The 13,833-nt window shown below is 36.6% G+C and overlaps 1 protein-coding gene across 7 annotated transcripts in view; it reads right to left on the reverse strand.

The window, feature by feature from the left end:
• Positions 1–13,833, reverse strand: part of ORC3 (origin recognition complex subunit 3) — a 34,627-nt gene that overhangs the window by 13,518 nt on the left and 7,276 nt on the right. For 5 of the 7 annotated variants that reach the window (XM_040058929.2, XM_040058928.2, XM_058419818.1 and 2 more), the window contains 10 exons: positions 13,087–13,231; positions 11,714–11,818; positions 10,819–10,973; positions 9,752–9,888; positions 7,950–8,109; positions 7,034–7,147; positions 5,497–5,630; positions 4,957–5,020; positions 2,036–2,152; positions 1,037–1,116 (listed from right to left, as the gene is read on the reverse strand). In XM_040058929.2, coding sequence (XP_039914863.1) covers positions 1,037–1,116; positions 2,036–2,152; positions 4,957–5,020; positions 5,497–5,630; positions 7,034–7,147; positions 7,950–8,109; positions 9,752–9,888; positions 10,819–10,973; positions 11,714–11,818; positions 13,087–13,231 — 1,211 coding nt within the window. The remainder of the gene's footprint in view (positions 1–1,036; positions 1,117–2,035; positions 2,153–4,956; positions 5,021–5,496; positions 5,631–7,033; positions 7,148–7,949; positions 8,110–9,751; positions 9,889–10,818; positions 10,974–11,713; positions 11,819–13,086; positions 13,232–13,833) is intronic. The other 2 variants (XM_040058932.2, XM_040058931.2) reach the window with 1 other exon arrangement.

The following is a 13,833-nucleotide window of genomic DNA, read 5'->3' on the forward strand; positions in this document are numbered from 1 at the left end:
TAGAGGAAAGCAGAATGATACATTTGTGGGCAAGAGCTGAGAGGTGATTGAGTGCTGTCAAGATTCAGGAGAGTCAGAGAATGAACACAAAGGAAAGACTGCAGAAATGACAACTCAAGCATGTAATCCTTTCAAAAGGATGAGGCTAAAGAACACAGAAAAGTGGCTATGTGCAAGAACCACTCAGTATGGCAAAGGTACAGTTTGAAGAGTGCGGATCCTTGTGTGTGTATCAGCCCAGCAAGCTACCCTCCATCCACCACTGAGAGGGTTTTTCTGCACAGTTTTACTGTCAGACCCATCAAACCTGAGCAGCTCAGGGGGCCTGGAAGAGGCAGTTATGATTATGGGGTTGCACTGGTGCCTTGTGCAACAAAGGTGAGAGGGATTGGTTTGAGTGACTGCAACTACCAGGAGACAGACACTGCCATGTGTCTATTTAAAGCACATTTAGAAGTCTGTAGCTGCAACACTGCAATTGAAAGGTTTTCTATCAAGAAAACTGGCTTTGATGACTTTGGCATTTTAAACACCGACAGACAACACAAGTACAGCCTGTCCTGAAGTCTTACACTCACAGTATCACAAAAAATCAACTCAGTCCCTGTAAAAACTGTGAAGGCAAATTAGGAAGAGGAGGAAAGCAGTAAAAAAAGGCCTCAGCTACTATTAATTTGGAACAGATTCTAATTTTCACAACAGATTAAAATTTAAGACAACTAAGACTAATAATTTGATTGATAATATCTACCACAATCATATTTAAAGTACAAAACACAACTCATTCACACAAAGCAATCTTAGTGGCTTGAGCAAAATTACTCAGGGCATATGAGATATTAGAACCTGGCTGAATTTCATATAAATCAGTAGAAAACCAAACTGGAAAATAGCAGCCAATTACCCTTGCAAACAACCCTAAAACTAGCTGTGAACAGGTAATACCCTCAGCTTTAAGTTCCAGAATAACTGATGACTGATATTTTCCATGTGTATGGTGGTATTAAAACAAAATGGGAAAAAAAAAAAAAATCACCTTGCTAGTTGAAGAGATGACTCATACTCCTCTGTCTCCCACACTTGGTTTTCCAAACAAGCACAGTGCAACTCCCTGATCTGTTATGCAGAAGGTGAAGAAAGGATAAAGTGTTTTACAAAGTAATGTGGAAATATTACAACAAGCTGTTCAAAGCAATATGCAATTCCTTCAGAGCCTGTTTTCCAAAGATGCAGAATGATTGCCAAAGGGATGAGAGCACTTGATATCTTCTAGAACTAAGTTTCTGCTGGAGATTGTTGCTCTGTACCAGGTTCCAAACAACTAACATTCAGGTGAAGATAACTGCAGTGAACAGAAAGGAACTCCAATCAAATGCCCCAGCATCCTTTTATTCTCAAACAGTGGGACAGTTCATGCTGCTTTTGTTGTCAGTGACAGATTCTAGTAACAGTAGGGAATACATTGAGAACTGAGAGACAAGGGCACATGCACAGAATATATAATTGCTCTTCTACTGGAAGAAATGCTTAGCATGAGAAGATGGATTAAATTACATTAGAGCAATAGGACTATTAACGGCAAAATTATCACTGTTCCTCCTACTGTTGCCTTTTTCTGTACAGAAGATTGCTAAAATCTCAAGTCTCCCCATCTGAATATGACTAGTGATCTAATAGGTGGTAGAAGAGTGTACATTGTCTGCAATGTATACAGATAATCTCAGATGTTGGTGAATAAATGTGTGGATTCTTTTGCTTATCTGTGCAGCTGCCTCCTCCTGGAAACTCCTTCCTGTTGACTGACAAGGATGACTTTACATCCACGCCAGTAAAGAAGCCACATACTCTCATCCTCTGCCCATAGCAAGAAAGCATCTCTCTCCATTTTAAGAAGAAGGGGGCAAAACAGCACATGAGTAAAAAAAGAGTAAATATTTATTTAGATGTCATACTTTGAGGCAAAAAAAAAACCAAAACCCAAACCAACCAAACACAACAACAAAAACCCAACAAGACCCACGTATAAGTACATCACCTGCTTGCCCAAAGGATATTTTGGAAGAGAAGATGTGAAAACATGAAGACATCTCAGAATTAAAACATAATTTTCATGGTAAACATGCAAGTCCTCCAGCAACTTTTCTGTTTCTTCCTACAGTGATAGAATGATTTTAGAAGTAATTCCAACATCCATTTAAAACTCCTATAAAGCACTTAAAATGATTCTGAACTTTTGATATTGTAGTGTGCTATGATTTAAAGCATCAATCTTAAATTGAGACCACTAAGCAAATGAGCTGTATTTCAACAGTTCACTGTATTCCCACTGCATACTGTTAACCTTTACTTTCTTCCTCCAGCTCAGTAGAGATCTGCTAATGACTAGTATTATTAGAAACTTGCATTTTTACATTACAAATGCATTTTTAAATTTATTTCTTATATTGTGGGTGGCTGTTGTTTTTAGTAGTTGTATGTACATAAAAAGACCAGTTCATAGAAAAAAAAAAATAAATTCAGTTGTTGCTCCTATGTGTTTTTAATTTGACTTTTGCTTATTCATGTGTTGACAACTGCAGAAAAAAAAAAAATCACATTTAAGAAAAAGAAATTATCAACTAGTGCTACTGAATTTTCTGGATGGCACCACATTATCACTGGCCTGCCATAGAAGCATATATTAACACTTCTGGAAAGCCACACTCAAAAATTTTGGCAACTGTACTAAAGTCATTTAGTCTTTGTGGTCATTACATTTAAGTTTGTGAATCAAAAGATCTTCTCTCCTCTGTCTTCAGTCAAAAATGAAGAAGAAAAACCACAGGATCCTCAACATATTTTATTGCCCTTTTGACTAACTCTGAGCAAACTATTCCAAACAGAAAGAGAAAAACAAAATGAGCCACTAAAGTTTTCTAGAGTTAAACTGAAACATAGATAAAAGCAAAACCTTGTCTGCAGACAATATAAGGAGGTACAGATGTATGGAAAGAAAAGGTGTCATACTGCAAAGACTGAAAGTAACAAAGACAGTGCTACAGACAGTTTTCTGATGTTCAAGTTTTAAATTATTAAAAACAGTAACGATCTTTCTCCCTAGAGACCTTTTATAGATGGAAATTTAAGTCATTGATATAACAACTGTTAAGGCAACTTCTAAAACATTAGTTTAGACATTCACAAGTTTGTATTTTAATTTTAAGCAGGAACATTAAGAAAAAAATTATCCCCGCCACAAATTAAGCTAAGAAAAGAAAACAAGTTCTCTCTAATGATGCTTCATCTACCTTATTTCCCCAAATCCCAAGCATTAGCACATCTATGTTTCCCTCATCTTGGTCCTAGCTCAAGACAGATAATATAAGTAAATAGCAATGCATTTTTCCAAATAATGAAGTGCAAAGGCATAATCCATTCTGGAAGAGTTTGAAAATGTCATTAGAAGACTATTCAATATTATTTCCAGAACAGAGAATGCCACATTTACATAGCTTCAAATTAAATTTGCCAAGAAACCTTTCAGACAGAGTTGTTAATAATTATGATGTAAGAATGCTTTTAAAATTGATTACTTTAAATAGGTGAAACTCTTCCCATAGTTATTAAATAAAGCGGTAACACAATATAAATGAAGCTGATAAAGTGTATTGCAGGTTTAGGGGCTAAGCTGGCAGACTAAAGTGACCTGGTGCTGAAACACCAAGTTCATGTGAAAGATTACTACAGCGACTTTGGAAGTGTTTCCAAAGCTGGGCATGACACTGTATATTAGCATGACATCAGAATAAACAGCACCTCCTTAATGCAGCAGCAGGACCCTTCTTTCCTAGGCAGAATACTCTGCCAGCTTAGCAAGGCAGCAATGGTCCCACCTCTACTGTGGAGACTAGAACAAGTGTCTTCAATTAAAATTGGTGAGAAGCATCACAGGCACCTAAGCATGAGAATTCCAGGTTCCTTCCCAAAGTTAAAAGGTGAGGCTTGTGAAATAAGGGGTGTACTATTAAACATGTAAGCATATATATACATTTCATGTATTAAACATTAAAAACAAAGAAAGTTTAAGCTGATGAGTATTCACCTTTCAAAACAGGGAATAAAGGGGAAGGGAACAGTGGTAGCTTAAGTTATTTTTGCCAACGAAGATAATGGATCATAAAAAGGATATAAAATCTTATCTCATCTTGAATATGAGATGTTGCCCGTAATGTTGCCTGCTCCTAACCTCCCCTGCAGCCATTACCATTGTTCTTCACACTTGAAAAAGCCTTACACACCAGGCAAGCACCATCTGCCTGACAGGTTAGAAATACTTGAAATGAAGAGTCAGGAGAAACCCTTTACCTTCAGCAATGCTTCTACTGGGAGTGGCTCAGATGGAGAAAATAACCAACAGATTTTTGTTTAATTCCTAAAGGGCTCACAATAGTAGTAGTCTGACTTCAATCAGTTGGCAAAGCTTCAGATCAACATGTAACAAATTAGTTTTAATCCTGTATGAGGTCTAGTGTGAATGTGTGCCTTGGGACACAGACTCTGCCCTACTGAGTTCAATCAGAAGGATTAAGAGCTTATGAAATAACCTCCAAGATTCCTTACACATTCTTCAAACACTTAACTGACCTTCCAAGAAAGTCACCCTGAGCAAGCATGAAAAGACCCAGCCATAAATAAACCTTGTATCCTTCTTTTTAAGCAGTTATATTTTAGACATAGTTAACATTTGATATAAGAAAGTTGTGCAGCTTCATATAAAGGCTGACCTGGCAACCCTAGAGATCTGGAATTTTGACCTGCCAATCCTAATTCCTCATTACTGGTCACAAGGCACAGTATATTCTGTATGAAAGATGTTATACAGAACTATAAACCTTGGTCTTGTATTTTATTACGTTCCACAAAGTGATATATTGGGCAAGTTATTTCTGTTCTCCAAAGACACTCTTAAAATTTTACCTTCAAGAAGCTGTCATTTGTCAGCAGTTCAATCTGTTTCCCTGACTCTTGCTTTTCCACATACCTTATGGCAAGGGAAAAAAAAAACAACATAAAATTATAATGCAAAGGAAGATTCCAAGGTTAAAAACATTTAAAATGCTTATGCAGCTGTAAGAAATATGTATCTTTCTTTGGAAAGATTCAAAAAGGACAGTCAAATCCAACAAGTTGAAAGGCCACTCCAAAACCCTAGAGATTATGCTTCAAATCAGCTTAACAGGTTCAAAAGTGATTTATGGTTATTACATAACTTGTTTCTGTATTAAGAACGAGAAGGAAAAAAAAGTAAATTCAAGTGATTACACATCACAGAAGCTAGACTAGAACATTAAGACTTCCTGAAATTATTTAGAAATGTCCTCTGATCAATTTACTTTTGCTATAGAAACGTGCACAAATGAGTTACAGTGTTCACAGAACTACATTTACAGATTCTTTTTATCTTTTTTAAAGCCAACTCAATACACAATTGTCCAAAGAAGGTGTTTCCACCTTTACCTTCTGAAAGAGGGCAGTTTCCGAATGTTTTCACACTGATCATGTGATAAAGAATAAACTCTCTTCTTAGCATCTCCCTGGTGGCAACACAGTACACTCAGAGGCTCGGAATAGAAGTGCTCCAGAATACAGAGCTGAAAAACAAACCAATAACTAGGGATGTTAATAAAATTCAAACTCCCTGCTATATCTACATTTTAATGCTTTCTTACTACTACAATGCATATACTACAATGGTTGTAATGGTACTCCTTTAAAAAAAACCCTAATTCATAATTCATAAATATTCCCTAAGTCACTACAGGACACTGATTATACAGTTGTACACTGTCACATAATTACCTTCTTTGCTATATGTGCTATTCATTTTCAGTACTTCAGCTTTCCCCCCCCTTATGTCACATCACACCCAGATATAATGACATGATAGTGATCTCTTGTATTTATCACTTGAAAACCTGATCTGAAATTGCTTCATGCTTTTAACACACAAGAACACAGCCATACACTGCCAGGTTTAAAACCTGTATTTGCATGTTAGGCCAATGGAGAAGTACTACATTTTGATCACTCTTTCAAATAAGGGGAGCTGAAATCTATGAAAACCCACAAAGGTCTGCCTTCAGGAAGAGGCACTATGGCCAGGATTCTTCTCCTGGCCACTTGTAATCATTGAGTCTTACATATCAGAAAATCAGAGAAGTTCTAAATGTATATGAGATTAAAAAGGCATATTTCACTAGCAGGTTCACACATAGAACTAGGCAAGAAAGAAACCATTTCAGAACCCTGCATTAAAACAGATGACAGAGGCTACAGATTCTTCAGAGAACTCAGGTCTGCAATACACAAAAGCTACAAGGAGACCTAGACAGAGAAATACATCCAGATATGAAGAACTATATAAGACAAAAACCCCTTAATTATCATGCTCTGTAGAGACTCTTTTTGGAAGCGCCCCCCCCACGCCCCCTGCATAGCTCTTCCAGTCTGTCTTCTGAGAGAGGGTAAATTTAACTCCAACATTGCTACACAACTGCTTGGAGAACAAGTCTTACCTCCTCTGAGGCACCAAGGAAATGACCCTCAGCTCCTATTTCCCTAAAAAGGCAGGAAGTGTGCATCCAGAAACTGTGCCAGGGGAGTTCAAGTGGGGAAGAGACACTGCTGTAGCCTACTCACACCAAGCCAAACAAAGGAGCCAGTGCAGATGATCAGAACTGGGGAGTTCTGCCAAGGATGTTAGAAAGCTACAAATTCATCTCTAGCAAAATACAGCTCTTTCTGCTCACTAAACCAGGCCACCCTTTTAAATGTAACCTTGAAATATCATGGGGTTTGTGGCAGAGTAAGCTTTTATTTGCTTCTTCATACAGGTCCTACAAGTTGCTCTTAAACCATTATCAGTAAAGATTTAAAAATATCCATCTGTTCACAGATCCAAACTGTTTCCAAAGGATATTTTTTCACGCAATTTAGTAATACTAGGACCTAGTAATTCCCCTCCATAATTTGAATTTTTGTTACCATTGCCTACCTGAAATCCTTTGATAAAGTTCTGGACAGAAAAATCATGGTACAGGAATATGTTGATAAGAACCCGCAGAACTTTTTCTCCCAGTTTAAAAGGAAACCGGGATGTCAGAATCAGCTAAAAGGGAGACAAAAAGAAAAGTTAGCCATAGCAGAAATTTTCTCCTGAATTCAAATCAGCAAAACTTTATATATAAACTTGATACAACTCTTAGTATGTGTTAACATTCAACTACATGAGCTACTAAATACACTGCCAGCTTCTAAAAACAGTATTTCTACTAAAATATCCACATAAAGACTGATTTTCAGTTTATTGTTTTACCACATTTTCATAAGTATCTTTCACTAATACATTTTAAGTTAATTTTGCTTAATGCTAGTTTTGTAAAATTACAAATAGAGCAGAGACTGCTGTAATAAACAATGACACCACTATTTTCAGCATGTGTAACAGATTTTGGAAGTCCTGTGGTCTACCAAGAATCCATAGGCACAACATTTACATGGCTTGAACATATGTATAACTCAGCTAATGTTTCACAGGTGGCAAAACTCAGAGTGAACGTTATTTTTCAGAATTTTAGCTAAGTTTCAAAGGTATTTTTTTGTGGAACAAAGTAAAACTGAAATCACAGCTCGACTTTAATGAAGAAGAGTGAATGTCAAAGTGCTATTGCACAGGGCAATGCAAATGAAAGATAAAAGCAAGTGTATGTGTATGTGTGTGTCTCTCATTATGAAAAGGACACTCTCAGTACTGCTCACTCTGCAGCTGCAAGTAGAAATATCTAAAATCCACAGCTCTCAGGAAGAGAGTACTTTCCAAAACCTTCAGACAACCTGCCTTTAAAGGCTGCACACGTAAACTGTGCTTCAACACACACATACTCCTCATTTCTGTTTAGAAAGGGAATTACCTTGTCAATTATAGTAGACAGGTGCTCCTTACAGGAAAGGGACTGGAAAAGCTCTATGCACAGCAGAGAGGAAACTGAGTGAGGAAGTAGTCTGTGGATAATCATTGGTGATGTAGCGATTCCAAAAATCAGCACTAGAGGTATTTCATGGATATGCTGACTGGATAATGGAGGAAGGGGAAAAAAAAGTAATAGTTACACTGTAGAAGCCTGTGTAACAAATGCATTATATTCCTACTACAGCACTGAGTTTAAATGCAGTTTAATTAAAAGATTTGCTGCTGGTAAAGCAAAAGAGAAATTGGTGTGGAATAAAATTAAAAAGAAATTATGTTACTCAAAGGCCTAAAGTAGGTAAGAAAATGAAATTCCATTCTCAGATTCAAATTTCAGAAAATGGCACAAAAAGCACGATTTCATTTAGTTTTGTGTTGATGCTATCTTCCCCAAAAGTTATATTCAGAGAACTGAGTCTTATAGTAGGTTTTTTTCAAAGATACAGAGAAAAAATAAGAAGATACATTAAATAAGTTACAGCCAAGAAAATGTACAAGATTTAGACCAATTAATAAATTCAAAATAAATATGAAACATCTCCTTTTTTAAGTGTGTTCCAATCACACTTAAAAAAATTCCAATTTCTCCAGATTAATCTTCCTCATCAGATAATTTTTTAGTATTTGCTTTAGAACTGAAAATCAGGACTGAATGTGTATTGCTTGAGGACAGCATACAATTTATACAACACAGTGTTTTCAGTATCATGTCATCATTATTTTCCATTTTTAATAGTTTCATGGAGGTACAAAATATGCTATCTTATATACCTTCTAGATTAAAATTGTCAATTCAATCCTTTCCTTCGTTTTTGCCACAGCAACTTTCTGACTTTGGATTTTAATCGCTATCCCACAATTACTTAATTTCTCTAACTCCTCAAAAGAAATTGCTGAAGACAAACATAAAACCAATAGACTTAATATATTACCATCCACGGCTGATAACCTTAGAGAATCTTAGAAAGGAATCAGAAGTTGTTATTAACAAACCAGAGGAACCTCTCACATTTACCCACTTCACCTTTACTATTAAACATGTTTAAGACTGAGATGAAGACAAAAGAAGCTGTATAATTTCTTGCTGGTGGCACAGCAAGTGAATTGCCTAGGCCTTGTTCAGAGGAAACATCAGGTGCACACACTGCAGCCCCAAATCTAACAGCTCCAAACGTAGCTCCAACCTGGGGACTTAAGTGCAAGATGCTCTTTTTGGAGAGCAGCATGAGTTTTTGATTAGCATGCCTGAGATTACATTAAGGAAGACAGGCTAAAGAAGAACAGAAGTACAGGAGCACCTGAAGTAGCCAGCTGCTGATCACAGATTCTGACCAGCTGGGCAAGTTTTATATTAGTAAGCTAGTGCCTTTAAGCAGCAGCATTACATCAGTAGTCACACAAAATACACTCTGCAAACAATTTTAAAAGACCTAGACGTCTTAAAAATTTAGTTTCATATTCACAAACTCTGTAACAACTACTACCAGTAAATCCCCGTATGTGAAGAATTACATCAGCCACCCCTAATCTCAACCTGGCCCTTAGGCACTCTGGTTCACAGTCTCAAGTTTAGCTTTAATAATTTACCCCTAAAACCTAGCAAGTAGTCTTTTGCTCAATCACTGCTGCAAAGAAGCAGCACCAATATTTGATTCCAATGCTTCACTGGCCTCACTGTTAGATTTCAAAACAGCTGCAAATAGAAAATGGGTAAAGGAGTGGAAGAACTAAAGTTGGTCACATTACCTGCTGATGACTATGAAGTCTTGAAGAACTTTTGTGGTGAAACTTTCCATGTCTTTGAATATGACTACAACTGGAGGAGTCTGCCAGTGTCTAGAGGAGGAATTTCTTTTTTTGCTTGGAGTTTCAGAATCTGTTTTCTTTAAAGCCATTAGTTAAACATTAATACACAGAACCCAGCAAAATAAAAAAGACTGAATCATATCTATGATATTATAATACTCCAAAGTGACATGACTGAGCTTTTGTTATCTGTACTTATTATGAGCACCTAGAACTGCCACTTTTCTTCCTTCTGTTTGGCAGAGCATGAAGTATAAAGAATAAATAGATTATAAACACACAGTCCAACAATGATAAGAATAACTCTGAGAGACAGAACTGGTGGAGTTCTGTTGGGAATGAGGGAGAAGATTTGAATTGTGTACACAGATACTGCTTATTTTCTATATCTTTACCTAGTAATAAAAAGAGCATGCACTCAGTACTCTTTGGTTTATCACACTGCCCAGATGAAGTCATTAGAAAATCAGTTGTAACTTGTATTCATGACAAAAACAAAACTTTAAAATTTCAATTGCTTTAGCAAACACAAAGATACAAAAACATTTTCCAAGTTATTTCCTAACTGCTTGCCAGAGTAGTGAGGGCTGCAGATGACATCATGGCTCATTAGCACTAGTACAGTACCTTTGCCCTGGATGGCTGCTCTTCTGAAAAGTTTTGTTTAAATAAACAAAATATCTCAGCACTCCTGGGAGAAAAGCATTTGGCATGAATCTGATACTGCATTTTAGGCTTCCAGTTCCCAATTAAACATGATTAAATAGTACTTCTTGTTAGTTTCAGAATTCTGACATTCATACATCATCAGTAACTAACTCCACATTTGTTTTATGTGTCATATATTATATTCAAATCACCTCAATATCACATTATTTTTTAGTACTACATTAAGAATTAACTTTTGGCATTTTCTCACAGAAAGCTGAGTTATTAAATTTCTCTTAAACACATCTAAAGGTCAGGAGTTTTCATAAACTGAAGATAAAATAATGCCAACAACATACCTTTGTTACACTCTCATACCAGCTGATAAGAGAAGGCATTGAACAACGTATTCTATTCTGTGAAACCTGCACACAGTCCTCATCTTCCAGTGAGTCCACCTCTATATCACAGTTCATCAGCTGCCCCATCAGCTTCTGCATCAGATTTTTTATGCCTTCACAAAACATTTTTAGAAACGTGGTAAAGACATTTGGTTATTTGGCAACACTTCTCTGTCTCATACTATAAAAAACTACCTTGAAGTTATTATTCATTATTTTCCACATTTCTAATTATTCTCCTTCTCTCTCTCTCCAGAATGCACATCTCATGCTCTTGAAGGCATTAATGATATGCATGCTGTTCATGCAATTTGCCTAGATGGCAACAACTGAGGTTAAGATGTTGGTCTTCCATCGTTACCTGAGCTCCAGCCATATGCTCTTAGGAGTGACCTTGAAATAAGGCAGCCACTCCACAGAAACTGAGGATGCTGCCACATGAGATTTTAATACTTTTACTTAAAAAATAAAAAAGGAGCAAGGAGGGTGGGACAACTCTACCCATTCTCTCACCAAATAATGTGACTGTAAACATTTAAAAAGCGGAATGCATACATCCACTGTCCAATTAAACAAGAAGAAAACCAACCCACATCACCATGCAATACACTAAGCAGCATGGTCTTAAGTGCTATGTTACAGCTAAGTAGCATTTCATTCTTCACTGTTTTAAACTGGATACCTCTCAAAATACAGTAGGCATTACTACTCTGGTGGCATAGGTTTGAGTAAATCTTTGGAAAGTCTTTAAGATCCCTCTGTCCATTACTCTTACATTTAGGGGCAAAAGCTAGAATTCCTAGGTAATTGATCTCTTATTCAAAAGAAGCAGCTATACTATTGCAGTATTTACCTGGGCAATCTTTGGCATCCAGCAGGGCTACATAAGGAGTAATGTTATCCTGAAGGACATCTGAGAGACCTCTGAAAGTCAAGTCATGATCTGTAACATTTACACCTAGAAAAAAAAAGGTCAAAATTTTAAGGGCATTTTCTCCATGACTCGTGACCACAGTGATTGGACAATAAACCAAACAGACAAAACCAGAAGATACCTCAAATATTTAAGGAAAGAATGGAAAGTATCACATCAGCTGTAAGGAAAGATGAAAAACTAGCCCAAGATTAGACTCCCTTATTAGTCACCGGTTAAGAGAAAAAGGGAGTCATTGTGAATAACCTTCCTCATATTGATCAGTGGGGCTTTTTAAAGTTTTCTCAAGGGTGCAAACCTGCAAGAAGCAGGACTGGTTTTCTAGCATCCCTCAGAAGCCATCCACAGCCATGTAAGGCCCGAAGACAAGAAGTTAAATTCACCTTCTCTAGAAGAAGAATACACTATCCATACCTAGATCTTCTCATGGCTCATGTAAAGGGCAAAATTCCGGTAAATTGCTGTGAAACTCAGTCTTAATTCATTATGAACTACTCAGTATTTACAGCCTTTGTTAATATCCTTAATCAATGGGAAAAAAGAACAACCCCTCCAGGAGGCAATTCAAAACTTCATTCACAGAAATATTTGAAGCAGTAGGGTTTTTTAAAATAACTTTCTATTACCTACAGAAGTAGAATACTCTTTGTTCGTGCCTACATGGTAAGTTTGAAGCACAGGCCTGATTTTAATTCCCTAAAATAATCCACTGAAAACGTAATCAACTTTCCTTGAATCAGATTTAGGATTTATAGGTACAAACCTCTGAAAGAAACAAGAAGGGAAGAAAAAGGAAAAAAAAAAAAACAAAAAAACACACGACTTCAGAACTTCACTAACTTCATCTCCAGCTATTTTCTTCACTCTCTGCTCTTTTCCCAAGATAAAGACAGTATTTTACTTTCCTACATGTAAAGATGCACTGCAAGAACACATATCAAAATACAGAAATTATATTATTCCATGGTTAAGTTGTAGAAACCACCAAGAATGCTGGTGGCAAAACCAGGGATGTAATCAAAGTTATCTCCAGTGCCTCAAACAAAACAACCTCAAATCACTACCAGGTGCTTAAGGGAGACCTGTAAGGCAGTTGTTCACTTACTGGACTATTAAGCAACATAGACAAAAGGGGGAGGAGTTTTTATCTGACTTCCTTCTCCCCGCCCAAACTCTTCTGTTGATATGTTTGATATTGCTCACAGTAATTGCTGGGACTCAGTAAGTTCCTTTGATGTGCCTGTGAGTTTTAATCAGATGTACATTACAAAATTTCATCTTTAAAAAATTACCTAAGACAAGAGCTGCAGTAGGGATTTCTCTGAACTTCATCCCGCAAGTCCATTCTGTTGTCTTCTCTTGAAAATCAGGATGAGACCGGCTCAAAAAACTCATCAGATTATCAATCAACTGCTTATTCAAGTCTTCCTGTATTTGCTGCAAACATACACAGAGAGAATTGATCTATGAAAATGTGGAAACACCACTGCATCTTCCTTTTTCTACTCCTATCCTGTATAATCTTTAACCCTTAAAGCTCCAGGGTTTTAAAATTTCCTGTGATTTATAAACCACACTAACTTATTCCTTGTGTGGCAAACAGAGACATTTCCCATCTTGGAGCTTCTAGTCAAGTGACTCAAGAATAATTTGAAAAGCAGGTGATCTTAACTGTGTTGTCACACAGGAGGCTTTAAAGAAGGAGAAAAAACCAACATACTGACAAAGCCTCAGTGACGTAGGCAGAAAATATAATTAGTTTCTGGAACAATGTTCAAGGAAATTCCTGTTCTTCCTTCTCACCTTACAAAACACCTGTAAAGATTTTTTTCTGAGAGATATAAATGAGAGCAAATATTCTGCTCCTCCAAATCTAATTTGGGATGCAAGAAGTAAAAATAGTAATAAAGAAAATCATTAAATATGTTTTATATTAAAAAATACCAAACCACATGACTTCCATGTTTGCTACATTGTCTTTTGACCTTCAGGATGATTTTCACACAACAATTTATATAAGCAGGAACATACAAAAAGGT

Source organism: Hirundo rustica, chromosome 3 (genome assembly GCF_015227805.2).
Source record: "Hirundo rustica isolate bHirRus1 chromosome 3, bHirRus1.pri.v3, whole genome shotgun sequence".
Taxonomy (NCBI): Eukaryota; Metazoa; Chordata; class Aves; order Passeriformes; family Hirundinidae; genus Hirundo; species Hirundo rustica.